The following is a 25,310-nucleotide window of genomic DNA, read 5'->3' as shown; positions in this document are numbered from 1 at the left end:
CGGCGTGCTGACGGCCACGTAACTCGAATCGCGGCACGTCGCCCACCGGACGGACAATCCAGTCGTGACCCTCTCGGACTAACGCCGGGAACCAGTCACGGGTGGACCTTTCGGTCTCACCGCGATCGAGCCAATCAGCCCCCGCGTGGGATAGGGTTGCTCGCCAAATTCGACCTACCTAAGTACCCACGTGGAGGGTAGACCGGGCGATCGCACCTCGCCGCAGGTCGACTTCGGACACGGGCCACTTAAGCGACCCGTTCCGTACTATCAGAATAACCGAGCGGTGTTATCGTCGACCTCGACGGTTCGATTAATTATCGGGCGTATTCAGCCCACTACCAACCCTTTACGTGAAGCAAGATGAGGATTCAATGGGAGAAATGACGAAGCGAAGCGGGAAACAGTTCAACACAAAAGCACATTTATTCGCGGCACACGGGAAGCACACATATACAATTCCACCAAAAGCACACAGAAAAAACACAATTCCATTTACACAAAAAGCAAATATAAAAGCGAAAACACAATGCAGAGCTAATACCGACTACCGAGCACACGGCAACACTTATACAATTCTACTTCACAGACGGCGCCGACAACACATACCCAAAACCAAGGAAAAGAAATACCCTCAAGGATGAGGCGGGCCTGAGGCCGAGACCGGGTCGCGCCTACCCGTCTGGTGATGAGACGCGGAGCGGCGATGGCGCCCCAACCCCGCGGGCCTCGCGGGCAGTGTCTGGTAGGGGGTGGGAAAGGGGCCCCCTTGGTCGCACTATCTCAGCGCGGGGGGAAACAGGAGGGGGTTGCTGATGCTCGGGGTATAGAGGATCTTTATTATCCCTGGTGTGCGTCTCCACCTCGGCCAGGTCGCGCTGTCGGCCTCCCTCGGGTGCAGCTCCCTGCACGACGCGAGCACCCCCTCGTCTGGTGTCGCCGCCTTTCCACAGCTCGTCCCCTCCGTTCCGACTCCAACGCACACGACGAGCAGCTCCACCGCCCGCGAAGTCTTGACCCTCTGCTTCCGACTCTCCTACTCTCCGCCTCTGGACTCTCCGACTCTCGACTCTGGACTCTTCTGACTCTCCCCTCTGGACTCTTCTGACTCTGCTCTTCTCTTGACTGACGAACACGGTCCTTTTATCCCCCCGTAGCTTCGCCTTTGACCCCCTCCCTTTGACCTTTCACCTCGCTCCCCATTGGCCCGAGAAAAAGTGGGCGTGAAGGCTTTTTGATCCACAAATTTGCATATATCGATCGTCCTGGAGGCGGGGCCAAATCGCCCCTCGCTCACCGATTGGACGGCAAAAAGTGGGCGTGTGTCGTTTTTGATCCGTTTTTGAAGCACAAAATCCGTGATTTTGTACACGCTGTTCGACGCGCGCCCTGCACGAGTCCAACACCGGTACCCACAGGCGGCGCAAGAACGGTGGCGATGCGACGGCTGCGAGGTGTGACGTGAAGGTCGTGGCGGTTGTGGTGAAGCGGCGTTGTGGTTGGTGGTTGATGTTGTGATTGTGGTGGTAATCATGGCGGTTGGTCCAAAATAAAGATAGTAAAAGAAAAACGGCTATCCTGAAGAGTCGCAGCACGCATAAATGACATGTATTCCCACTAGACAACGGGTTTGGACCTAACTACACATGTACTTACCGAGATACCTCACCTAAGGGACCTGAATGGTGGTTTGCGAATTTGGTAACCACAACAGTATATTCAGTTATAAATATATATATACTGGTATATTTTTATTTCAGTAAAAAAAAAAGAACTGGTATATGCTGGCCGCATGTTCGCCTGAGGGCCCCCCTACGGTCGCCTTGCGGGCACCTTGCGTCTGCCTTGAAAATTCTAGGCCGCCGCAGCGACACCCTAAGGTCACCATGCGACATCAAATCAAAGACCGTACGCACCCCCACGTTTTCGGTCTCCATGATTTCTAGGTACGCCGTGCAGCTCCCCGAAAAATAAAAACGTATGTGACTGCTACATTGTGTGACCGTGGAAATACTGCGGTCGCCGTATAATTGCTGGTGGCCGCAGATTTTGGAGACCCCACAGCCGCCGTGGCAAATGTGACCAAGGCCTAAGTATTGATGTTCCTCTATAAATGGGTTTATCCATTTCAATGCTCTATTCATATGAACAGCATAAAAGTTTTCAGTAAACACCTCCACTCTTTGAAAGCTTGGTTTATTAATTAATTTAGATGCCCGTTTCGAAGATGTGGTGAGTTTCATGTTTTTCCGATTTCTTACATTTTCCATAGTCTTTACAAACACAGCCTTATTCATCAATACTAGCCAAAACCCTGTCACAGACGGATTCCGTTCCATGAGCCCAATATGACAAACAGTGGCGGCTCTTGTAGGAGCCGGATCCCAGTCGATGTACTCCATGGCCTTACCTAATGAGGCCTACAAAACGTCCTTGTACACGACATTTTTAGTGTACACTACTTGTGAAGAAGTCCCCTGACTTGTCCACTTGTCTACTTTGACGTACACCGTGTCAAAACTTCTCAGGTCACAGTACCGAGAAAAATGTGACGCGACCGCTAGGAGGAGCACAAAATTGGTCCTTCAGTATTAATATATAGATGCTTCAGAGTTGAAGGTTGACTATTGCCACTATGTGCGATGCACTCTTACAGGTACGAAGTTTCTTTCGTTCCAGGTCACAGTAGTGAGAAAAACGTGACACGACCGCTAGGAGGAGCACAAAATTGGTCCTTCAGTATTAATATATAGACTAGCCGAAACCCCGTCAGACGGATTCCGTTCCATGACTGAGCCCAATATGATAACCAGTGGCGACTCTTGTAAGAGCCGGATCCCAGTCGATGTACTCCATGGCCTTACCTAATGATGCCTACAAAACGTCCTTGTACACGACATTTTTGGTGTACACTACTCCTTGTGAAGAAGTCCCCTGATTTGTGCACGTGTCTAATTTGACGTTCAAACACCGCGTCAAAACTTCTCAGGTCACAGTACCGAGAAAAACGTTACGCGACCGCTAGGAGGAGCACAAAATTGGTCCTTCAGTATTAATATATAGATTGTTGCGGCCACAGGTACCGAGTGTATTATGAGGGGGTTAATCCATGTTTTTCTTCGGAAGAGCCGGACCTGGGACCACCGCTCACAATTAACTTTGTGGTACAGTGGATTGCTTTACAACCACGAACGCCAATCAGTCAAGCACGAGTTGCAGTGTCCGCCGTCTAATTGGAGGTCACATAGCCTCCTGAACAGGGGATGATCCCTCGGCGATGCACCAATCTTATCTTGATTAAATCTTTAGTTGGGTGACCGAGCATTTACCGCTGGTGCATGCCGACTATTCCAGGTTCATTAAATTGGGAATTATCTCCCAGTCTATCTAGGTTCGGACAATGCTGCATCAATGGAAGGAAAGGACAAGCACAGACAGGTTGAAATGTCAATAAGTAATTTATTCATTAGAAAAAATTAATAAACTGAAGAACTTTTCATTTCTTTGTCGTGAAAACAGGTGAATTCAAATCAATCAAAATAATCTCAAACAAAAGGAATTAAATAGGCATTGATAGAAAAACAGACAAAGAGCAGATACTTATCACTATGCCTCACTTAACGATTAAACACGAGACAAGGGTACCCACCAGATCATTTGGGGGGGGGGGGGGGGAGGGGAAGAAATCCGGTCTTGGCTTACCAAGGTAGAAGTCGTCTTGCATCCAATAAAATGTCCCAAAATGTGTGAGCGTGCCTTGGTCCGCTGCCAGCGCCCTGCCTCGCGTGCACACACCCACAAACAGGCTCGAACACCAATCGACATCACGTCGTCACCTTCAGGAACCAGGGATGCCAAGAATCAGGTACGAGCAGAACCAGCAGGAACGGTCCAACCGTCACCCACTGTCAGGAGCTATCAGAAGCCGTAACCAACGGACAGCTGTAAGGAGCTGTCAGAAACTGCAAGGAGCTGTCAGCAATGGTCAGGAACTGTCACCAACTGTCAGGACGACGGTCCTCCCGTCCTTTGTATAGGCGTCCGGTGTGAGCGGAGGCAAAATCAGACTTGAGCCAAATCCAGCTTGCCTATTGGCACATCGTTGCACGTGCCCTCCCACTGTCAATCTTGCGATCATCCCTTCCTTCCCAGAGCGAGATGCAACCCCCAATCAACACAGGCCCAGTCCACGACACCATGTATGGGGCGGCCATTTGCCGGAACTGCCAAGCAATAACGTGGGGCACTCGCATGACGTCAATGGCGGCCATCGCCTCCCCGTTTGGCCTGACACGAGCAAGAGCCAACTTGCGTCCTTGGAGCTGCCGAACTGTATGTCGGACGAAAAACCCATGGTGTGTTCAATCAATTATTCTGCAAGTCCAAAGTGTCCTGATGGAAAGGTGTAGAATGAGTCTCCATTGGGCTAACGGCTGTCTCTAAAGAGGAAAAGGCCATCCCTTAAGAAAGGGAATCTGTTCTATCCCCTTCTCCAACACATCAAAGAGTTAGAATCTCACCAGACAAGGGGATGAGTCTATTCTGGACATACATTTATGGAAATAACTGTCTGAGGACCAGAATGTTGTGTACATTAGTCAGATCCGATTCTGAAATCCAAAACAAAATTCATGTCAAGAATAATGCCTTCAATGTCATGGAGGAGATTTAAACGAGAAACCAAAGAGGAAGAAGGAAAAGATTATGTTGTTGATGATGTTGGTGTTTTTGACTTTGGTTGAAGCTTTGCTATTTTTTTCCAAAATAAATGGAGAGAGTGAGCGAATTTCTTAGGATACTTAATTTTTTTTTTTTAAATGAAGATGCAAATGCATATGTTGGAAGCTAAAAAGGTTTTCACACTCTCGGAAGTTTTCTCAGAAATAAATACAATGGCGGCAATTTATGGTCTCAAGTGTTAAAAGAAAACTGATACTAAAAATATCTCACATGTGAAAAGTGAAAATTAAAGGGTTATACAAAAGAGAATATGTTTGGTGTGTGGCATTGAAGTGTAAATTCATTCGTAAACATGGAGGAGATGCACAAAAGTTTTTGTCGGGGAGCAAATTTACAAAAACTGGAATTTCAGGGAAAGTAAACCTTCCAGGATATTCTTTCTGTGGTCCGGGAACAAAGTTAAAAGAAGGAGGGTTTATTCCAAAGGGATTGATTACACATGGTCTGCTGACTTAATTGAACTCAATCATGATAAAGGATACAAATATGCTTTCACTGTATTAGATTTGAGGAGTAGATACGCATGAGTTGTTCAACCGGGCGCAGTGGCGTGCACCTGTAATCCGGCTACTCAGAGGCTTGGGTTGGAGGATCGCTTGAGGACGGGAACTCTGCACTGGGCCACGCTATGAGGGTGTAGGGCAGCCCGGAATCATGGCGAAACCCAATCCTTATCCCTGTGTCGTAAGAGGCGACCAGGGTTGCGTCAGGAAGGGCATCCGGTGTAAAACCTATGCCAAATCAGGATGCGGATCATAACGGATGATCCGCTGTGGCGACCCCCTAACGGGAACAGCCGAAAGACGAACAACATATGCATGAGTTGTTCCTTTGAAAAACAAGAGGTAACACTTTGATGTTGGCCTTCAGTGGTATATTTCCGAAAAGTAGAAGAAAACCAAAGAAGTTGTGGACTGATGAGGGAACACAGTTAATACAACAAAACATTGATTAATTTTCTTTAAGATGACTGCATTATATATATATATATATATATATATATATATATATATATATATATATATATATATATATATATATATATATATATATATATATATATATATATATATATACAGCACCTTTAATGAAGGAAAGGCAGTTGTGAATGAGCATTTTAATCACACTTTAAAAGAGAGACTACAGAAAAAATCCACTCATCGCGGTCAAACTCAATTGGAATCTTTAATTCAGGATATTGGAGATAATTCCAAGAATGCAGTTCACTCCTCCACAAAAGAAATTCCAAGAGAAACATTCAAGTAATGGAATGAACTTTTTCAAATTGTTGATGTTTTAGACACAGTTCCCTGGATGGGTTGAACTCTTGGATGAGTTGAAGCAGCATGTCCAAGGTAGATTGACCTGGTCTGACTTCAAATTGATGATCTGAGATGAGGCTGTTGGAGAAAAGGAATGATTTTATGTCAACTGCGATGATTGATTCCATGACCTTGCTGACGACATGACCTTGCCTTTTTTAAGCCAGTGTGACCATTTGGCTTGGAGTTGTAATAGTGGTCAAGAGTATGGGAAATAGTTGAATTTCACTTTAGGAAGGAATATTAGTGTTGGTATTTAGAAATATCATAATTGAGGGTGCCTGATGTTGGTTTAATGGTTCGGGTGGCGGCTTGGGATGTTAGGGTCCAAAGATCAAATCCCGCTTCGCTATTGAATTAATACCAGGTGGGGTTGACTCAGCCTGTCATCCTTCTAAGGTCGGCAAAATGAGTACCAGCTTGCTGGGATGATTGAGCCATTTGAGTATCCTGCGTTGGAGTGGCGACCACCCAGGATTGTGCCAAATAGCCCAGGAGACTGCTTTGGCAGCACTGACACTCTGTGTAGAGTATGGTCCCGATGGATAGTTTGGCACATGGGAAGCATGCATGAAGGTATGAGCAACTGTCTTTCCAAATTCCAGGTTCTTTGATTAAATAATAAGGCCACAATAGCGACCGGTAGAAAATGGAGAGGCCACGGACCTCTAAAAGAAAAATAACAGTGGAGTGAAAGTAGAGTGGAAAAAAAGTGGAAAATGCTGTAATTCAGAAAACAATGTTGTTGTGGAAATGACTCTTTGGGGTTCATACAAGGAAATCGGACAGGTGGAGGCCATTCGGCCTATCATGCTTGTGCTAACACCATACTAATTTATCAACACAAGATCCAAAGAAGAAAATGAAAATTTTTATTTTTGCATTTATTCTTAATTTATTTCTTATCATTTTAATCTATTTATTTTAAGTTTTTGTAGTTTCTATATTTTTTTTTCTTCTTCCCCTCAAGGAAGGGGGCTTGGGGAAAGCACACAACATCAACCACACAACAACACTTGACGAGACCCACACCAACAGCACTCCGCACACGTGCATACACTCACCCATCAATGCTCAAACGACCGAAAAGTCCTGTCAGTATTCCAAAACCCCTCGATCTCCATGACTTCCAGGTACCTATCTAATTCTAATTTAAACTTTTCTACTGTTTCCACTGCCAGTACCTTTCCAGGGAGGACATTCCATGTATTAACTACTCTCTGAGTAAAAGACCCCTGCTTTACTACTGTCTTAACTCTCCTCTTCTTTACTCTCAGGTGATGGCTCCTGGTCCTATCATTGTCTACTCTGTTGAATAATTCATCTGCACTTACTTTATCTATACCTTTCATTTTCTTAAACATCTGTCATATCTCCTCATAACCACCTCTTTTCTGATGTATAAAGCCCTGTCTCCTTGAGCCCTCCTCGTCGCTGAGTCCAGCTCGGCCCGGAATCAATTGAGTTGCCCTGCGCTGAACCCTGTCTGTGGCATCTATGTCCTTCCTGAATTGTGGTGACCAAAACTGCACACAATATTCTCGATGTGGCCTAATAAAATCCCTGTACAATGTCAACAACACCTCTTTTGATTTATAAATGATCCCCCTCCGAATACAACCTAAAACCCTATTTGCTTAACCACTCGCTGCCTGGCATTGCGCTGTCTGCTTCCCTCCCATATCTATTACCGCCCCCAGATCGTTCTATGTGACATGCTCCAAAATTACCCCTTGCATCCTCTAATCTCTATTTTTATTGTTCTTTCCCATCCCCAACACTGTACACTTGCTCAGGTTAAATTGCATTTGCCAATCCTTTGCCCAATCTATACAAGTATCAATACTTTCATGAATGTGATCACCACCCCTATGCTATCCTCCTTACCTTTGTGTCATATGAAAATTTGGAAAGCTCACTCTTCCCCCCATTATCCAAATCGTTGATGTGAATAATGAAGAGTAATGGTCCGAATACTGATCCCTGAGGGACCGCAAAACTTCCCAGCAAGACATCCTCCCACTCACAGCCACTCTTTGCTTCCTATCACTAAGCCAGTTTACAGTCCAATTAGCTACCTGACCAGCCACTCCACAAGTCCTCACTTTGACAAAGAACCTCTGACACGGTACCTTTTCAAATGCCTTCTTAATGTCTAGAGACACCATGTCCACTCCCTTTCCCTGTTTGTCAGACAGGAACTACCTTTGCTAAACCCATGCTGACGACCTTTAATTAGTTTGTATTTATTTAAATAGTTCCTCATCTGGTCCTTAATTCATGTCTCCAACACCTTCCCTGGTCCTAACCTGTTCTTTTCCTCTGATATACTTAAAGAATACCTTGATATAATGTTTAATATTCTTAACCATGTCCTTCTCATCCTCTCTTTTGGCTTGCCGAGTTATTTTCTTAACTTGCCTCTGTTTACTCCGACAGTGATAAAATCTAACTCCAGCCTTGTTATTTTAAACCGAACAAATGCCTTCTGCTTCTCCTTCATAGCATTCCTTATCTCACTGCTCAACCACCCTGTTCTTTCTGTTTCTAGTTTTCCACCTCATTGGAATGTACTTACTCTGCACTTTACACATTTGGTCCTGAAAGGTTTCCCATTTCTCTGATGCTGATTGTCCTGTTGTTCGAGTCTCCCAATCGACATCACCCAATTCTCTACTCATACCCTCAAAGTTTTACTTCCTGAAATCTAATAGCCTTACTCTACGATCCTGAACTCTAACCCTTAAGAGAATCTTTGAACACACAAAGTTATGGTAAAATGAAGTGAAAGTGGTTTGCAGAGCAGGGGAAATGGATATGGTGGCTCAATACTTGTCATATTTCGCAACAACCAATGTAAATAATTTCATTCTGCTGTTATATGTGAGAGGTTGGTTCTGCAGGACATCTATTTATGCAGGAATGACTAACATGCATGCTTTTATACACTGTAGCATGTAGAAGCCATTCAATAATATTGTTACGAATCTGGAACCCATCGCACACAACAGCCAGAGTCCCCGTAGCTCAGTTATTTCGTTAAGTATATGTGTGTAGTTAGAATCCATCCCCTGTGTCTAATGGGAATTAAGTGTACATGCGCTACGAAGTTATTTTATAGATAGGATTTTTACATCACCACCAACCTCGATAACAACACCGACGCCATTGCCCACGTGTGTTCGACCACGTACGTGGGCGGAGATTTTAATTGCCTCAGCTCCGACTCCACCCCTTGTCCAATCACGTACAGAGGGCGACTTTCCCAAGACACCTCAGCCAATGGGCAAAGCACGAGCGACGTACGCCACATTCCCACCATTCCGGAGGCACGTCGCCCGAGGAAGGAGGAATGCCTCTCAGGGGGGACGGGCTGCGAGGATGCTCACCACGACCCCTGGAAGAATCACGAACGGCGAGCGGATCACCTGAGATGGCCCGGCCAATCGGGAGGCCGCCACGAGTCGCCTGAGAACCCACCGTCCAATCGGGAGGCGAGCGGGCGGAGAAAAGAAATCGCTCGGACCTGAAGGAAAAAGTAGAGGAGAGGATGGAGACCGGGTGATCGTGGCGACGGCAGAGTGGTAGTCGACAAGGATTGTGTGGGATCACGGCGATTGCGGTCTACGTTCCTTTGTGGTGGCTCACCGTGGTGGTGGTGACCGAACGATGCGGTGGCCGAGCAGCCAGAGACGAGCGCCGTGGACTCCGGGTCGTGGGTTCAAAGTCGGTGTAACCGCATGAAGCGGGAAGGTCCAAGACAGGCTCTTACCTCCAGCTCACCTTCCCTCCGAGCTGGGGGTATCAATAAAGGCCGCTGCCATCATTTCTTTTGTGGGTGTGTGTGTGTCTGTGTGTGGGCCCGTCTTCAAGCAGAATTGTGCAAGTGCTTTCTTTTGCTCATTGTACATTACATTTCTTATTCGGATAACTCTGCTCTTTGTGTGTTCCCTCCCCCCCCCCCCAATTGTAAATAAATCCCCTCTTGTCCCAGCTCGTCCTTGTCCTCTCTATCATCTGTTTGCCGCGCTGCGAACGGGAATTAGGAGGCCTCTGTTTCCGTAATCGTGCAATTGGCCCGGCAGGATTCTGGTACTCTCCGCTCGGGGTACGACTCGGTAACCGCCCGGATCGCGCAGATCCTGCCGAGGGTGAATTTCCCCGGTAGTTTGGAGGACATGGGTATTTAAGTACATTGAAATTGTCAATTGACCCTATCCCACGTGGTCGACCTATTGGCGATCTTCAGTCCGATAAGGGACCCCTGATCTTTCGGATATATCTGAAAGGTGCGACCTAAATTCCGGGTGTTCGGTGGAGCCGACTCTACTGCTCCCTCTAGCGGTCGTGCTCGCCACCGAGACCCGGCCCCCACAACAATATCACGTCATGTGTAGGAGTTTAGTGACTGTGTTGTTGGAAGCATAAAAGTCTTGCAAGGTGGATGTGAGACTTGGACTCTGACCAGGGATCTGAGGCGGAGACTTAATTCCTTTGGTACCAGGACTTTTCGGGGAATCCTTGGATATCGCTGGTCGGACTTTGTGTCCAACAAGCGGTTGCTGAGAGACTCAAATGAGATTTGTTACCTGCATAGTCTGTGAGCGTCAGCTGCGGCTGTATGGACATGTGGCTCATTTTCCTGATGCTGATCCTGCTCACCAGATTCTGTCAGCAAGGGAGCCTTGTGAGTGGAAGAGGCCAATGGGCCGACCCCGTGTCTCGTGGTTTCAGCAAGTTGATCAGCATCTCAAGGAGATGGGGATGGGCCAGGCATCTGCCTGGTGGATGGCCAGACGGAGGCAATTGGAGTTCCGGTGGAAAGTGGACGCAGTGACGCGCTGCTCCAGCGCCTGCTCCCATATCTGACCTGACCTGACCTGACCTGGCATCCTATGACAGTGCCACATTGAAAGTCACCGAGCTCTTCAGTATGGTCCATTCTACTGCCAATGTTTGTCTATGGAGATTGCATGGCTGTGTGCTTGATTTTATACACCTGTCAGCAATGGGTGTGGCTAAAATAGCCGAATACACTCATTGGAAGGGGTGTCCGCACACTTTTAGCCATGTAGTGTATATACTGTATATGCATCTTTGAGCCCTTTTTCAGTTTAAGCGTTCACTTCTTGGGAGAGAAGGACATGTTAAATTTCAAAGCATTCTTTCTGGATTTTGTGGCCTTTTTAGATCAACTTGGAGTTTTATGTGTTCGTGATAGTCCTTGTTATTAATATTTTGTTCAGTTGGTTATTTTCCATCTATAATGCAAAGATGATTCAAAATAAACAATTATTTGATATTCAAGGCTGGACAGAACCTCACTTCCACACATAATGTGGTAAATCAAGGTTGTGTTTTGTGATGAATATGGATCATTTGATAAACCTCCAGAAAAGTTCAAAACAAGGTCCTCATCACACTCCCCTCCTTAGTCAATCATCCCACCTTGATGTCTGAAACATCGAGACTTGAGCTTCTTCAATAACTTGTCCAAGCTCTCAAAGTCCTTTCCATTTCACGGTAATCTTCTACTGGAATTGAGGGTCCAGGCTGCGGTGAGAAAAATTCACACAAATTGTCTTTACATCACTATTTCTGTTCCCATCATATCAGGAAACAATGCACTCAAACACATCTGGCACAGTGTAATCTATTATTGCAATGCAAAATTAAAAACCTGAAACAAGCGTGATGTGTCAACAAAAAGAGAAGCAAATGTTAGGCTGTGACTGATAAAATCAGTTTTAAAACAGAGAACTTCAAGAAAGCATAATTTGAAACACACCTGCCTGTTACAGTGTTGCTTGGGGAAAAAAAGAAAGAAAGTTTAAAGTTTTCTAAAGTAAAAACAATTTCTTTTTTTTTGCCATTGAAATCCATTCATTCATTGAGGGGAGAGGTGAGAGGGAGGGGGAAGTGAGAGGTAGATAGAGAGAGTAGCGACATAGAGGGTCCGGAAAAATCGAGTCACGTGATTGCGTGGAGCCATTTTGAGTCCATCGCGGACAGGATCGGACGCATATCGGTCAGTGTTTTAACGTTCCTGCTGTACGCAGCGTTCTCATTCGTGTTTTATATCGATTTTACGACAAAATGACAGGTTGTTGCGCCTTTGGGTGCACAAATAGAACTGAGAAGGGATTCAAGATGTATCGATTTCCATCAGATGCTAAAAGATGGAAAATCTGGGAGAACAGAGTCAGTCGTGTTGGATGGAAAGAAACTTCTTCGTCAGTCCGCTGCCAGGTCAGTGTGATGGTGTTAATGGTCCCATATGCGTGTATTTGTGTGCTGCGAGTGAGACTGGCCTTTGCTTTGGCTTTCCAGGCTTGTTATCCATTGCTGGTGGATTAATTAGCACTTGAAGGGGAAGGCATCTTTATTTAAAATTAAGTTTGAGTTAGAGTCTTCGAGCTAGATCAATTAATATAGGGTCTAGACTCTAGATCATGTCTCCAAAGTCAGAATCAGACTCTAAGTCAAAGTCAAAACAAAGACGAATGAACGGAGAACGGATCCGGGCTAACTCGGCCCACGGACTAACACGGCCCACTCTTCAAAGGCAGAGTTAGGGTCAACACTAACCCTAATTCTCACCCTAACCCTAACCCCAAAACCTAAATCTAACCCTAAACCCTAACCCTAGCTTTTAAGAGTAGGTTATACCAAAGATTTTAAATCTATTGGTGTGGGTGTGGACTGCCAGATCTCAGGATACTAAACAGGTCGACACCCCATAGAAGCATAGAAGGGAGCCCATCTAACTTCTGAGTGTAGCATGGTCGGGACTGGCTTTTACCTTCGGGGGAGGGGGGGGGGGACATGCATTGAATGTATGTATTTGTCTCTGTTGATTTGAATGTGTGTGGACATTAATTTGTGTGTGTGTGTGTGTGTGACTTTCAATTTATAATTTGTATGTGTGTGCATTAGTACATGCGTGTATATATGTGTGTGTGTGTGTGAGAGTGTGAGAGTGTGATAGAGAGATAGAGAGATAGAGAGATAGAGAGATAGAGAGATAGCGAGAAGAAGGAGAATGCTGGGTGGGGTGGGCAAATCTATTTTTGGTGGGATTAATATATGATCAGCAACATGCAGCAAAGTTTAGATTAATAATTTAAATATGAAAATTAAACAAACACAAATGTATACCCACACACGATAAACAAGGTCAAACAACTGCAGAAATGCAAAGATAACTCTTAACATTGTATTGTACGTGTACATGTATAAGCAGGGAGGTGAGTTCGAGTCTCGCTCTCGCCTCCCTGAAATTAAAATGAGGCTGAAATAAGCAGCACGTGTACTTGTCGAGTTCATTCCTTCTTTGTCATGGTTTTAAATGTCTGTGATTGTTAAATCACAACCAGCTCTGTGAATTTCTGCTTTATCATATGGCTCTTAGTTGTCATAAATCTTCTATTTTGTCATCTTCACATAATTTGTTCATTATCAACATGGAAAAGACCATTCCCATCTCTCATACATAGAGAACATAATGGAATACACGGTTCAATGCACAAGCGCCATACGGCGGCTCTTCACGTGCACCGCACTGAATGGACTCAAAATGGCGTCAAATCGTTAGTTGTCGCTACTCTCTCTATAAAGGGACTCTAGTGAGGAGGGAAGAGGGAGGGGAAGTGAGGAGGGGAGGGGGGAGTAGGAGGAGGAGGAACTGCAAAGTTCGACCTCTTCTCGAAGGGGTTTATTTTTAATAAATATGTCGGGTAATTGTTCTACTTTTATATTTAAAAGTATAAAATGAGTCGTTGCATATAACTATTCATTATTTCTGGATTTTGTTGCCTTTTTAGATCAACTTGGAGTTTTAAGTGTAGTATGAGTAGTTGCATATAACTCATGAACCAAAACAAAGGGTAACATCATCGGTAAAAAGCAAAATACAACACGTGAAGGTTTACCAGAGCACCGACATGGTGGGTGTATGAATTTCCAAATTACGATTGCCGGTGGAGTCAGGCCAACTGTCCAACCAATGGGTTTTCACAGGAACGCTACAGACCCATGCACTCAGTAGATAAAACAAAAACGCATTTCAAAGAGAAATCAACAAAGTCAAAGAAACACCAAAAAAAGCAATTCAACCCAAAGAAAATTCCAAGGGCACAAGGAAAGAAAACACGACACGTAAATTTCTAATACATTTTCATTTACATTGCACATCTTACCAACACACCAAGTTTCAACAAAGGTATTAAGATTTTCATTATTTCTGTAATAATTAAATTCTAGTTTCAGGTCAGGTCTGGGAGCATGTGCCAGAACAGCGTGTCGCTGCGTCCACTTTCCGCCGGTACTCCAGGGCCTCTGTCTGGCCATCCCCCAGGCAGATGCCAGGCCCATCCCCATCTCCTTGAGATGCTGGTCAACCTGCTGCACCACGAGGCACATGGTCGGCCCATTGGCCTCCTCCACTCATGAGACTCTCACTGAGAGAATTTGGTGAGCAGGATCAGCGTCAGGAAAACGAGCCACATGTCCATACAGCCGCAACTGACGCTCACGGACGATGCAGGTAACAAATCTCATCCGAGTCTCTCTCAGCAACCGCTCGTTGGACACAAAATCTGACCAGCGATAGCCAAGGATTCTCCGAAGAGACCTGGTACCAAAGGAATTAAGTCTTCGTCTCAGATCCTTGGTCAGAGTCCAAGCCTCGCATCCATAGAGCAAGACTGGAAGCACCAAGGACCTCAACACTCGGACTTTCGTCCTCCCGCACAGGTACCGGCGGCGCCACACCCCATGATCCAGTGAATCCATGACTCCCCAGGCCCGACCCAGACGTCAATTGACCTCTGACTCACAGCCAGCAGAGACATGAATATCACTGCCAAGGTAAGTGAATCTCTCCACGACCTCAACATCCTGACCACAAACACACAGACAGGACAGCAGCATCCATGATGTCATTGAAAGCCTGGATCTTAGTTTTGACCCAAGAAACCCGTAATCCCAGCGGCTCCGACTCCTCATTCAGCACCTCGAGGGCCCCCAAAAGGATATCTAAAGTCTCCGCAAAGATGACTGCATCATCTGCAAAAGCAAGGTCCGAGATTTTGACATTCCCAAACGATGCACCGCAGCTTGATCTCTCCGACATCCTCCCTAAAATCCAGTCCATACAAGTGCTGAAAAGTGTGGGGGGCCAGTACACACCCCTGACGAACTCCAGTAACAACTGGAAATAAGTCAGAGATGGTACCACCACACTTCACAGCACTCTCGGTACCAGAGTCGAGTTCAGACATCAGATCGATCAGTTTTGGTGGCACCCCACGAAGACCAAGAATCCTCCAGAGGGCATCCCGATTCACAGAATCGAACGCTTTACAGAGATCAACATAGGCTGCAAGCAGTCCCTGCGAAACTCTCGTCTGCGTTCGGTGAGGACACGAAGAGCAAGGATACGGTCAATCGTTGACCTCTTTGGTGTAAAGCCTGACTGCTCTGGACGCTGGTGCTCAAGCAGATGGTGGCGAACCCTATCAAGAATTATCCGAGCAAAGACCTTGCCCGGCACTGAGAGCAGCATCACCCCTCGGTAGTTGTTGCAGTATTGGCGATCACCCTTCCCTTTCCAGAGAGGAACGACAAGGCCGCTCTTCCAATCAGTTGGGATGATGCCTGTGTTCCAGGCAGAGCACAAAACTGCATGCAATGACACGAGTGCAGTATTTCCACCAGCCTTGAGAACTTCAGCATGGATGCCACAGATCCCTGCAACTTGACCCCGTTTCAACCAGTTGACCGCAGCCCGTGTTTCCACAAGCGAAGGTGGACCACAGTTGATTCGAGGGTCAGCAACAGGGATTGTAACACCCTTGACGTCCAACTCGACAGCTGGGGGATCAGCCTGGTACAACCGCTCAAAGTAACCGGCCCAGCGGGCCTTCACTTCAGACTCCTCTCTCAAGAGCCTACCACTCTCTGCTCCAACTGCAGTGCTCCGAGGGATGGGCTTGGATGAACGCAATGCGCGAATTCCCCTGTATGTGGGACGAGAATCACCTGTCCGCAGGTGATGCTCTACCCCCTCACAGATTCCTCGCACACAGGCCTCCTTGTCCACCCTCAGTGAACGTACAGTTTTATGCCTCAGCTCCCTGAACAGCTCTGCCATTCAGCCTGGCCCTGCAACTCTGGTCAATGGTATCCAGTGTCCCTTGAGAGACAAAATTCTTCTTTGCCCTGCTGTGAGTTCAAAGACATCCACCGGCAACATCAAGGACGGTGGTCTTGAAGGCACTCCACAACTGTTCAGGACCCCCCCAAAGCACCCAGACCCCCCAAGTGTCCACTCAGCCTGTTCGCAAACTCCTCAGCTACTCTCTCATCCCTGAGCTTGCCAACATCCAGCCTAGGCTGGGATGGTCCCATTCTCCAGGATTTAAGGTGCAGCTTTCGAGTTGCTACAACAAGCCGGTGATCAGTATTGAGGAACTGAGCCCTCCGGTGCACCCTGCAGTTCTGGATCATCCTCCAGCGACCTTCAACAAGGACATGGTCAATCTCCTTTGCCACACCACCAGTGTTGGAATTCCCAAGTCCAGCGATGAGCTTGTGGGCGCTAAAACCATGAACCAGCCACCCTAAGTCCATGACTTCTTGCGAAGTCAAGGAACTTAGTGCTATTCTGGTTCCTAGTTCCTGACCCATGGGGACCAACACTCACCTCATCACCATCCCTATCAGTTCCAGTCGATGCATTGAAATCCCCCAAGACTAGAAGTGTATCTCGTCTGGGGCACCGATCAACCACAGACTCGAGCGTGGCGTAGAATGCGTCCTTCACGGTGAGATCACTCGCCTCAGTCGGAGCGTAAACAGAGACCAGGGAAATGACACCTAAGGAGTGACGAATCCTTAATCTCATAATACGCTCGTTGACCGGTGTTACCTCAATTATCATTGGGGTCAGCTTATTGGACACAGCTACAGCAACTCCTTGGGTATGGTAACCATCAGAGCGACCAGACCAATAGTAGGTGTCACCACCCACCATTATTTCGCCGCAATCCGGTGTCCGAACCTCGGAGAGCGCTGCAATCCTGATGTCCAAACGCTTGAGCTCAGATGATAACAGAGACAGGTGATCATCCTCTCTTAGGGATATGACATTCCAGGCACCCACCAGAAGGGACCGCCTCAGGTTAACCCAAGGAGACCGCCGTCTGGTGGACGACATCTCAGCACCACTCCGACACACTCTCCCGCAATCTGACCCAGGAATGTTACCCCGTGGGTTTCCCTCCTATCATCAAAGATTGGGGAACCCTTAGGCTTTGCCCCAATCCAGTCATCCGGTGAGCTGCCCTGCGAAGGGAAGCTGCACAGGAAGTACTCCCACGGAGTCGGTTTTCAGATTTCTTTGCGTTTTTGTGTTTTGCGGAATGAACGGTTTTACGGTGGTCAGAGTGCAAATCCTGCCACCAACCTCCTAATAAAAAGTAACCCAACTGCAGGAGGACGTCTGCAGACACAGTTGGGCACTAGATATGGATGGCCGTTGGCTCACAAGGAGCTCCTCCGCCCTTTGACAGATTTTGTTTTTAATCCTGCTGGGTGTCCATATCCAAACCCCCTCCCCACCATAAAACCTGGTGGTGGGAGACGGTTTCATCGCCGACAACCCGACCATGGAACAGGTTAGTACAGGTTTACATGGTACCTGTAGCAGGTCACAGATCTAACCTGACCTGACCGTTCTCCTCCCTCCCCCTCCCATTCCCTCGCCCTTCTCCTCCTCCCCCCCATTCCCTCGCCCTTCTCCTCCTCCCCCCCATTCCCTCGCCCTTCTCCTCCTCCCCCCCATTCCCTCGCCCTTCTCCTCCTCCTCCCCCCATTCCCTCGCCCTTCTCCTCCTCCTCCCCCCCCATTCCCTCGCCCTTCTCCTCCTCCTCCCCCCATTCCCTCGCCCTTCTCCTCCTCCTCCCCCCATTCCCTCGCCCTTCTCCTCCTCCTCCCCCCCATTCCCTCGCCCTTCTCCCCTCCCCCCATCCCCTCGCCCTTATATGTATGTGTATATATGTGTTTCTATGTATATGTATATATATATATGTATATGTATATATATATATATATATATATATATATATATATATATATATATATATATATATATATGTATGTATATATGTATATATATATATATATATATATATATAGTGTTCCTTTTGTGGGCCAATAAATGAAGCGTCACTCCCGATTGAGCCAGAGAAGTGCGCATGGCTGATACTATTGCAGATGCCATCTATTTAATACGTATGTACCGGAAGTGTAATTTTTCGAAAATGAGAGAAATGTTCGGTCGAGGTATTGGAGTGGTGGAGAAAGTAAAGGTTTACAGGAGATGGGAGTAAGCGAGGGATTCGAGAAATCGATAATAATTGTACACTGCAAAGAGGTGTTGGGGGTGTTCGGGTTTAAAATTTCGCCATACTTAACTATTCAAGTTCATTGGTGTGGGGTCCTCCTTTTAACTTTGATTACCTCGATTTGTGAACAATTTTGTTGCTAAATTAAATATTCCTTTTGATTGTATTGTGCATGCCCAAAGACTTTATATTCCTCGCCCCACCCCGGTCTTTCGGTTTATCAACATCAACATCAACATCAACAACAACAACAACAACAACAACAACAACAACAACAACAACAACAACAACAACAACAACAACAACAACAACAACCTTTTCAAAGAATCGACGTCATTTTAAATCCAGGAAGTAAACCCTCAAGATTGAACGTCGGTTCGGTACGTTACTGTACAGTGTTGTATTTTATTAAAATATATTTAGAATATTATCTTGTGTTCGGATTTCCGTCGAACATGTTTGTTCAATTTTATAACTGTGTGATCGTTAACTCTTCATCCTTGATGTGTTGGGAGGTTTCCATTTTTACTCTGTGTGAATGGAAACGTTCTTAAAATGTCAAGAATTTTACAGCTTTAATTAATATGACTTGTATTTAAGTTAACTCTGCACAGTTGTCAAGATAATTGTGGCCACCTTTCACTCATACATCACTGTGATCTCTGCTGCTAATTCATAAATTAATTTATGCAATATGAGCAACGAAGGTAAAGCAGAAAACCGATCATGAACGATTTCCACTCTCATTTCCTTTCCAACTCCTGCCCACCTCACCCTCCTCTCACCTCCTTAACACTTCTTCTCCCTCCCCTCACCCTTCTTCTCCCTCCCCTCCTCATCGTTCTCACTCCACCCTCACCCTTCTTCTTCCCCCCCCCTCACCCTTCTTCCCCCTCACCCTTCTTCTTCCCTTCCTCACCCTTCTTCTTCCCCCCCTCACCCTTCTTCTTCCCCCTCACCCTTCTTCTTCCCCCCTCACCCTTCTTCTTCCCCCCTCACCCTTCTTCTTTCCCCCCTCACCCTTCTTCTTTCCCCCCTCACCCTTCTTCTTCCCCCCTCACCCTTCTTCTTCCCCCCTCACCCTTCTTCTTTCCCCTCTCACCCTTCTCCTCCCCCCATTCCCTCGCCCTTCTCCTCCCCCCATTCCCTCGCCCTTCTCCTCACCCCCCTGCCATTCCCTCGCCCTTCTCCTCACCCCCTGCCATTCCCTCGCCCTTCTCCTCACCCCCTGCCATTCCCTCGCCCTTCTCCTCACCCCCCTGCCATTCCCTCGCCCTTCTCACCCCCCTGCCATTCCCTCGCCCTTCTCCTCACCCCCCTGCCATTCCCTCGCCCTTCTCCTCACCCCCCATTCCTTCGCCCTTCTCCTCACCCCCCATTCCCTCGCCCTTCTCCTCACCCCCTCCCCATTCCCTCGCCCTTCTCCTCACCCCCCATTCCCTCGCCATTCTCCTTCCCCCCCATTTCCTCGCCCTTCTCCTCCCCCCATTCCCTCGCCCTTCTCCTCCCCCCCATTCCCTCACCCTTCTCCCCTCCCCCCCATCCCGTCGCCCTTCTCCTCTCCCTACCCGAACCCCATCTTTGTCCTTTTTATCCACATGATATGCAGTTTATTTATTTATTTATTTTTATCATTGACATTCGATTTGTGAAAGAGCAAGTTCTGTACTTCAAGTGGATGTGGGAGTGAAGGTATTGTTGATTTGTTGTTGTTTTTTTGTTATGTTTGTTTATTCTAATTCTCTCATTCTTCCATCTATATTCTATTTCTCCAGCAATCCAATCCTTTGATAATCTCCTATAATCCTATGTTATCCTCACCTCCACCCTCTTATTTAACTTAGTTACCAATGTTAAATAAGACTTTTCCTTCCTCACATAAAAGTTGACGACACCCACTAATCCACCCGAGATTATCCTCCCTCCCAAACTGATATGCTCGATTCTGATGAACCCTCATCTACTTCTCCCCATCAATGTTCATGTTGCTGTTTGTTTTCTCCCTTTCTCCTCCTGTTCACCTCCCTCCTGCCATCCGATCCTTCCCCGTCTGCATTTTACAGTCCCACTTTGCTGTATTCGTGTTGCTCTTTATTGAAAGGCTTTGCTGATCTCTGCAGTGCATGTCGAGCACAATAATTTCATTCCACAGTTGGAGTGGTTTGGTGGGTTTTGTGGGGTTTTTTTGGGGTTTTTTTTGTTACTTTAAAGGACCAACCAAACCCTTGTGATATGTTTAACATACATATAACGCGAAAATCGCTAAAACTCTCACAACGTCCCCATCTCTACTAGAGCTCTGATTTTTCAGATGGATGTTGTCTGTCGGTACCACACAAACCTGCTGTTTTGTTTAACACCTGCTCTGTCTATTTGTTAACCTCCACCATCGAAGATGGATGGAGGTTACTGTTTTCACCCCTGTCTGTTTGTTTGTTTGTTTGTGAACAGTATTACGGAAAAACTCCTCAACGGATTTCGACGAAACTTGGTTGGGGGATCAGGTATGGTCCAAGGATCATGCCATCAGATTTTGGACTTGGTCCAAAGTCCAATATGGCCGCTATGGCGGCCATTTTGAAAAAAATATTTGAATTTTTAACCTTCTCCATCTTCGAAGATGGATGGAGGTTACTGTTTTCACCCCTTTCTGTTTGTTTGTTTGTTTGTGAACAATATTACAGAAAAACTCCTCAATGGATTTCGACGAAACTTGGTGGGGGGGTAGGTATGGTCCAAGGATCATGCCATTAAATTTTGGACTTGGTCCAGAATTGTTAGAGGTCCCCCCCTCCCCAGAAAAAAAAATTGTTAGAGAAATTTTTTTTTTTGCTTTTCTACATATTTTAAGTGATTTCCAACCCCCCCCCCCCAAATTTTTTTTACCCCCCCCCCCAAAAAAATAGAGAATTTTTTTTTTTTTGCATTTCTACATGTTTTAAGTGATTTCCAACCCCCACCCCCAAAAAATTGTTACCCCCCCCCAAAAAAAATTTTTAGAGAATTTTTTTTTTTTTTGCATTTCTACATTTTTAAGTGATTTCCAACCCCCTCAAAAAAATTACTCCCCCCAAAAAAATTTAGAGAAATTTTTTTTTGCATTTCTACATGTTTTAAGTGATTTCCACCCCCCCCCCAAAAAAATGTTACCCCCCACAAAAAAAATTGTTAGAGAATTTTTTTTTGGCATTTCTACATGTTTTAAGTGATTTCCAACCCCCCAAAAAATTGTTACCCCCCCCCCAAAAATTGTTTGAGAAAAAAAATTTTTTGCAACTTTCTTTTTCAACAAAATTTCGTTTTTTTTTTTTTTTTGCATTTTTATTTTTTGCATTTTTACATGTTTTAAGTGATTTCCAATCCCCTCCCCCCCCCCCAAAAAATGGTGGAGAAAAGAACTATAACTGTCAGCACTGTTGACATATTTAATGAATAAGATATAAGGTTCACTCGAGTGACCCAGCAATATTGGCGGCAGAGGTTTTGCACTCTTCCGAGTGCTCCCCCTCTAGTTTTGTTTGTTTTTCCATGAGTCTTGACCCCTCCAAAACTACAGGAATGAAAGGTTCAGTTGTCTAACAGAAATGTAGTTTTCATTTTGGCATTTGGCTTATACAATTTGTGTAACTGTGTGATTGATGTCATGGTCCAAAAACGAATGATATATTTCACTTATCTCTCTGTCCCTCGATCACATATTGTGAATTTAACATCGCCGTGTGTTTGTGTGTGTGTGTCACATCAGAGAGAAGATAATTGATTAACACAATTGGGATCCTCACAATCACTTGAAAGTGACAATTCTATGGAATTTCCGTAAGACTTCTCGAGAGATTGTTAATCCATCCATTGTGACCATACTCTGTGCAGAGCGTTGGTGCTGCCTAAGCAGTCTCCTTGGCTATTGGGCACAATCCTGGACGGGTCGCCACTCTGACACACGATACCAGCATGCTGACACTCACTTTGACAACCTCAGAAGGATGACAGGCAGAGTTAACCCCACCTGGTATTAATTCAACAGGAGAGTGGGGTTTGAACTCAGGATCATAGGATCCCAAGCCTGCCACCCTAACCATTAAGCCAACACCAGGCATATTGTTATTGAGGTTATTGTTGAGAATGTTAATGAGGACCTGAAAATAGTCTGGAGAATTGTTCTCTCGAGACCTATCTCATTGCTTGCGAGATTGTGAATGGGATGAAAAAAGGAGAAGTTGGGAAGGTAGGAAAGCAGGTCATGAGGTGAGGTTGATAATGATATCATATTAAGGTGGATGTAGGAAAGGGTTAAATATTCCACCATTTTAATGATGTAATAATTTAAGAATGCCCCTTTGCTTTGAAGAAAGGGGGAGGGTAGGACAATATTGGGATGATGGAGTGGAGAGGAGGGTTGAGGACTTGGTTGGGGTGGGGATTGAAGTCTTGGGGTTTGGGGGGGGGGGAGAGTTGAGGACTTTGAGTGAAGGAGGGGGGTTTGATTTGATCAACCAACATATTTAGGGAGCACTTGGTGAGACAATATTAAAAAAAAATTCCTATTATATTTAACTATTCTTTGCATAGTTTTGTTAAAATCACATTTTATATTGCGTGCAATTTCCACGGGTACCGGCTAATATATAATATTGATGTTATAAATGGTCACCGAGGAAATATTCATTTTTGCCATCAATAACATGTGATGAATTTCCTGTTTGTTTTTATGTTTTTTTTTTGTTTTTTTTTTGCAAGTGATGGAACAAAGAGGTCATGTTTTGAAGATCTTGGAAGATCTTGGCGAGGATGACTTCAGAAGCATACTGTTCCTCTGCCGCTCATTGGAAATACCTTGGAATGACTTAGAGCGCTTAAACAACGGAACAGAACTCTACAGCCGCCTCGAGCACAGGGGATATATCACAAAGGAGGACAACTCTTTGCTGTTGGAATTACTTTTTCATATTGGACGACGTGACCTTGTGATGAAAATGGGCACACATCCGGCACAGATGAAATTTGCCATGGAAACAAAATCCCACATTAAACCATACTGGTATGTAGCACGTCGACTGGAATGGCAATTCAACACTAATATTCCATCCAGATATAAGTGCCTGCTATTAACAGGTGGCTGTACAGCTTATGTTTTGATGAACATCTGGATCTGATGCCAAATAAGTTTGAAAATAGTTGTCTAATATGATGTGGTTTTTAACCAGTCCCACACTCTCCCAGACCTCATCTTGTGTGGTTGTTGTGGCATATCGCCACCCTCATAACAAAAGTACCTAAGTCATTTTATTCGATGATGAAGCTTAGGCACTTTTGTTATGAGGGTAACGATATATAACAGTGTAAATTGGTAATTTTTAGCTCACCTGGAACGTAGTTCCGAAGAGCTTATGGGAGGCGCGTCATCCGTCTGTCCACAAATACTTGCAACTTCTCTGAAACTACACGTATAATTTTGATGAAACTTTACCACAACTTCATCACCCGTTGTGTACCAAAGTTTGTTCACAGCATTAAAAAAAAAATTAGGCCCGAAGGGGATTTATGGGGGGTTGCCCCCAAAATAAGTATTTGCTTTCTTCTCAGAAACTGCACATGCGATTCTGATGAAACTTGACAACCTTCATTACCCATGATGCACCAAAGTTTATTCCACGCTGTTTTAAAAATCAGGGTTGAAGGAAATTTATTGGGGGGGGGAGGGGTGGTTGGGGATTGTTCCCCAAAATAGGTATTTGCTATAATATTGCTTCATTGGTACATTTTGCTGATTCCGTCCCATGTTGACTTCCTCCTCAGTGTCATTAATTTTACCAGGTGAATGAATGCCCACGGGTATTGCCCCTATTTATATTTGTTTGAGGGAGGAAGGGATAAAGAGAGGAGTTTGGGGGGGGGAGAGGAGATGGGGATGGAGTGGAAGAGAGGAAAGTGAGTTGCTGTCATTCAATGAAAACTCACAGCCCTTTCACCTCATCTCTCCTGCCTCTCTCTCTCTTCTCCACCATTCCTTAAAAAATTCTGGGTTTGGGAGTGGACCTTCAAGGTTCATAGCATTGTTTTATATGCACCTTGGCCACTTAACCCTTTTGCTAAACAAAAGAACACAATGGGACCACAAGGAAACAGCATGGCCGACTTAGTCAATTATTGGTAAAATCGTATGAATTCCTTTAAAAATCTTCTTCTCCAGACCCACCAGTCGGAATACTTCCAAATTTGGTTGCAACATTAGGCCAGGGTAGGGATGTCAAATTGTGGAGGTCATTCTTATCACCTTACCAGAAGTGTCAAAATGGCTTCCTTGGTCATTTTTTGGAAAAATTGCGTAAATTCCTTCAAAAATCTTCTCCACACTCACTAGTCAGAATGCTACCAAATTTGGGTTACAACATTAAGCTCGGCCCAGGTTAGCTGCAGGTCCAGTGGTCCTATTTTTTTTTTTTTCAAAATATCTTTGGCCCACATGTAATCCGCTTACTTCCTGTATAAAATGCTTTCGTTGTGTGGCCCACGAGGTGCTTGTGAATTTTGGGTCTATGCTGTCGAAAGCTCTAAAAGGGTCATTCCATGTCAAATCATCAAAGAATCTGCCGTCATCTCTCAGATTTTTAAAAAACTTTGGGAACCAATTGAGACCCATGAAAAACGGCAAGAACTCAAATATTTTTGCTAACAGCCTCTTAATTAGTGAGATACAGACTAACGAACTTTGGACTAATTAGCACGACGTCGCAAATTCAAATGGCCATATCTCTAAAAGTATAACACCTCGAGAGCTGGTTTTGGTGTCATTTTAAAGGTATTTTCATGCCCGATGAATTTGTCTGGGCAACATTTTCCT

General features: G+C 45.5%; 1 protein-coding gene across 3 annotated transcripts in view; it reads left to right on the top strand.

Annotated features, from left to right (window-relative positions):
• LOC147031515 (caspase-8-like) overlaps positions 1–25,310 on the top strand; it is a 119,762-nt gene that overhangs the window by 14,746 nt on the left and 79,706 nt on the right. For 2 of the 3 annotated variants that reach the window (XM_085864317.1, XM_085864325.1), the window contains exon 2: positions 23,207–23,507. In XM_085864317.1, the coding sequence (XP_085720443.1) occupies positions 23,207–23,507 (301 nt within the window). Of the gene's footprint in view, positions 1–18,794; positions 18,850–23,206; positions 23,508–25,310 lie in introns of those variants that run through there. The other variant, XM_085864333.1, reaches the window with a different exon arrangement.

The sequence above is a fragment of the Eptatretus burgeri genome, chromosome 2 (genome assembly GCF_056783735.1).
Source record: "Eptatretus burgeri isolate ZD-2024b chromosome 2, Ebu_testis_v1, whole genome shotgun sequence".
In the NCBI taxonomy this organism is placed as follows: domain Eukaryota; kingdom Metazoa; phylum Chordata; class Myxini; order Myxiniformes; family Myxinidae; genus Eptatretus; species Eptatretus burgeri.
The sequence above is the reverse complement of the archived record's forward strand: the minus strand, read 5'-3'. Positions and strand labels throughout refer to the sequence as shown.